Source organism: Sipha flava, unplaced genomic scaffold, assembly GCF_003268045.1.
Source record: "Sipha flava isolate LNK unplaced genomic scaffold, YSA_version1 18894_pilon_pilon, whole genome shotgun sequence".
Classification (NCBI taxonomy): domain Eukaryota; kingdom Metazoa; phylum Arthropoda; class Insecta; order Hemiptera; family Aphididae; genus Sipha; species Sipha flava.
Window position 1 is genome coordinate 1 of NW_020272479.1, and position 4,018 is coordinate 4,018.

General features: G+C 30.0%; 1 protein-coding gene across 1 annotated transcript; it reads left to right on the forward strand.

Annotated features, from left to right (window-relative positions):
- Positions 1-103: 103 nt before the first annotated feature.
- On the forward strand, positions 104-3,524 carry LOC112681265 (the record flags this gene model as incomplete). Its single annotated transcript, XM_025551529.1, has 4 exons — positions 104-394; positions 531-670; positions 903-1,645; positions 3,492-3,524. Coding segments are annotated over 4 exons (1,207 nt in total), but the record flags the coding sequence as incomplete, so codon positions are not given.
- Between the last annotated feature and the right edge of the window lie 494 nt (positions 3,525-4,018).

Sequence of the window (4,018 nt, forward strand, 5' to 3'; positions counted from 1 at the left end):
CGCTTACTTTTCAATTCGAAACAGAAAAAATATATTGGAAAAATGTGTTCACGCGAGTTTGCGCTGTTGTCAAATAGTTATCTAGTCATGGTTTACCTTTTAGAGGTGACAATGAAAATATTGGTCCACCGCACAATGGTAACTTTATGATGTGTCTTGAATTGATCGCTGAGTTTGATCCTTTTTTGGCCAATCATTTATCAAATTATGGTAATCCTGGGAAAGGTCACACTTCTTACTTATCTCATTCAACTTATGAACAATTTATTAAATTGATGGCATCTAAAGTTCAAAATAAAATAGTCGAAGAAGTCATAAGTGCACAATATTTCTTTATAATTATTGATTCAACTCCAGATATTGCACACGTTGATCAACTTTCTTTTATATTAAAGTATGTAAATGATGGAGGTTTACCGGTAGAAAGATTTTTATGTTTTTTAGAAAATATTGGACATAAATCCCAGTGTATGGCTGATGCAGTATTTTCTACTTTAAAAAAAATTTAATATTGATATTACATATTTAAGAGGTCAGTCATATGACAACGCGAAAAATATGTCTGGTCTTTACTCAGGCCTCCAGGCTAGAATTAAAGAAATTTCCCCGTTAGCTGACTTTGTTCCTTGTTCAGCACACTCTTTGAATTTAGTAGGATCATGTGCAGCAAGTTGCTGCAAGGAAGCCAATATATTTTTTAATTTTATTCAGAATATTTATACATTTTTTGCTGCATCTACTCATCGTTGGAACTTACTTAAAGTAAATTTAACCTTAAAAAGTCTCTCTGATACAAGATGGTCCGTACGAGATGATGCATGTAAAGCTCTGAACCAAAATTGGGATAACATTAAACAAAGTTTGTGTGACATATCAGAAAATATAAATGAAAAACCTAATAGGTACCCATAATGAAGCTCGTGGTTTGCTTAAATTGATGAACCGTTTTGAAGTTACCTTTATGTCATTATTTTGGGGTGATTTACTTCAACGATTTAATGTAGCTAGTAAATATCTACAATCTGTTAATATTGATGTATGTACTGTTTGTGATCAATATGAATCATTGATAAGATATGTCATAAATCTACGTTCAGATGATATGTTTACACATTATGAAAAACTAGCCTTGAGAATGTGTAAAAATAAATATGAAACAATTTATAAACGTATAAAAAGAAGGTCAAAATATCATGATGAAACAACTAATGATAATAAAATTAATTTAGCCGGTAGCTTAGAATTAAAAGTAAATACATATTTTGTGATATGTGATTCTTCAATAGAAGAATTAACAAGTAGAAAGTTAGCTTATGATAATGTGATCTCAAAGTATAGTTTTTTTTTAAAACATACCAAGATAAAATCATCAGAAGTTCGTGTTTCAGCGGAACATTTGTGTTCAATATATAAAAAAGATTTAGATGTAGTATTTATTAATGAATGTGTTCATTTCCAAAGTTACATTCAAAGTAAAAAAAATCCTCCAACAACTATAATTGCTATGAGTTCTATGTTAAAAACAGAAGAATTAGAAGACATTTACCCTTATGTGAGTATTGCTTTACACATGTTTTTATGTACTCCGTGTTCAAATTGTACTTCTGAACGGTCATTTTCAACTCTACGTCGTATTAAATCTTATGTAAGATCAACAATATCTAAAGAAAGATTAAATGCACTTGCTATATTGAATATTGAATCAGAAATAACAAAACAAATTAAATTTGAAGACATTATTGATAATTTTGCTACTATTCAATCTAGAAAAAAGTTATAAAAAATATCTTATTGTTTGTTATAATTCACTGTTTATACTATTGAATATGTTTATTATAATAAGTAGATAGTACTTCCGTTGTAAATTCTTGTTTTTCTTTATTTACTATTAAAAATGTAGAGATGTATCATACAAATTGGAATACTATGTTATTTGATAAATTTAATTTTACTTACTAGATATCAATGCGTTCCTAAGTTAAAATATATTCACTGTATTGGTACTTGGTAGAATGGCATGTGTTGAAATTGATTTGATAAAATGAAATTTGTATTCATTCATATATATTATTGGTATGTGCAAAGAACAAAGGCAAACTTATATTGTTTTTAATTTGGTTAGTTTTGTTGGTTAATAGTTTGTGTACCTACAGTTTTATAGGATTTTTCACATGCATCACCATAAAATATAAGTGTGACCCAAATATGGCTTGCCATTATTTATTATCCGGACTTAAAAAGTTATATTTTAAACATTTTAATTTAAATTACTTTTTCTACTTATTCGGTAATGGTAAGAAATCATAGGTAATAAATTTATATACCTACTTATATTATATAAATATTTATATAACTATAATACATTTAAGTTATAATTAATATGTATGAATAATACGTTTTGTGTTAAGGTATAATGAAATGGAAAGTTATTCGCGAGCGTAGCGACCGGCTTTGGTTGAGTAGTTAAAAATACATAATTGACTCTCTTTGGAGTTCTTATATATTACATTGGAAATGGGGGCGGCAAAATATTGTTGCTCGTGGGCGAAAAAATCTTAAATACGGCCCTGACAGTTAGTCATTCCTACAAAAAATGATCGAAATGACAAAAAAAGAATTATAATAATGATAATAGTTAAATTTGACGATTAAAAAAAAAATGTATCATAATAATATGTATAATATAAAATAATGTATAATATAACATTTATAATGTAAACATATATAGTTAACATAATCTGATGTATAAAACAATCATTTTTAACCACGCCAATGATTACTAAATGTAACTAAATAAAATAAATCCAACCTCTTCAAATGCATGATAATTTTATTGAAATACTTTTTTGAGCCCAAGTGCAGTTCGACCACTACCTGCTTTTTACCCGAGTGCAGTTCGACCATTAACTTTTTTAAACCCAAGTGCAATTCGACCATACCCTTACAAATTATAGCCAGATATAAATACGCAACGAAACGTTTGATATCAGTATTTGTGGAATAATAATGTGCCTCTCCCGTAACTACAGCAGACGGACCGTCACGGTCGACGATAATAGGTGATTACGGCCTACTGCGGCGCCGCCGATACAGCGCGCAACGCCATCTCTGGAGCGTTGCATACGTTTTATTTTGCGCTGACATCCTCTTAAATGGAATTTTTTGATAAAAATCTATATTCTACCATAGACCTTATACTCATAGACGGAGCATCCAGGTGGGATGAAGGCGGGTGGTGCGGTTTGATACAACCACAGATATCTATATTATACTAGATAACGAACTACCTGTAGTAAGCCCAAGGCTAGGCGTATTTTATAATCAGCATTTAATTAATTAATATCTAATAATCAAAAATAACTTATTACGCATATTAATAAATTCGCCAAGGTCCAGCTAAATTTAATAATCAAAATAATATTTTGATTATTTAATAGATTAAAATAGTATATGTGTAAAATAGATAATATATTAAATTCGCATATACGCAGGAAAACCAGGGTAAAGGTGAAAACAACAAGTAGTTTCACGTTTTTACATAATAATGCTAAATAGAGGGCAAAATAAAGTAATATTAGAATTAGGCCACTCTTACGTCATTGGAACCTGTATAAATACGGGTTGAGCATTTAGCATTATTCAGATGTAGATAGGTAGTTAGACTGATCATTTCCCCTGTTAAATAAATTATTGCTCGTCGTGGACTTTGTTACAGCCACATCGCCGCGAGTATATAATTCTTAGCCCAGAATAACTTGTTATTTAATTTTTTTGTGTTTTAACTGTTTGTTAATTTATTGTGATAAATTAATAAAAACAGTAAGTTTATAAGTTTAATGTACCAGTGTTAAATTTATTCACCTACCTATCTCTCTCAACCCACGTCTCAAGATTTCATACAACGTGCTACGTCGTTAAATAATTAATGTGTCAGTGATCGTAGTGTTCTGCACGAAGCTCGCTACATAAGCTTGGTGTCAGGTGTGGGGTTAACCTAACCTGCACGAGATCGCTACAT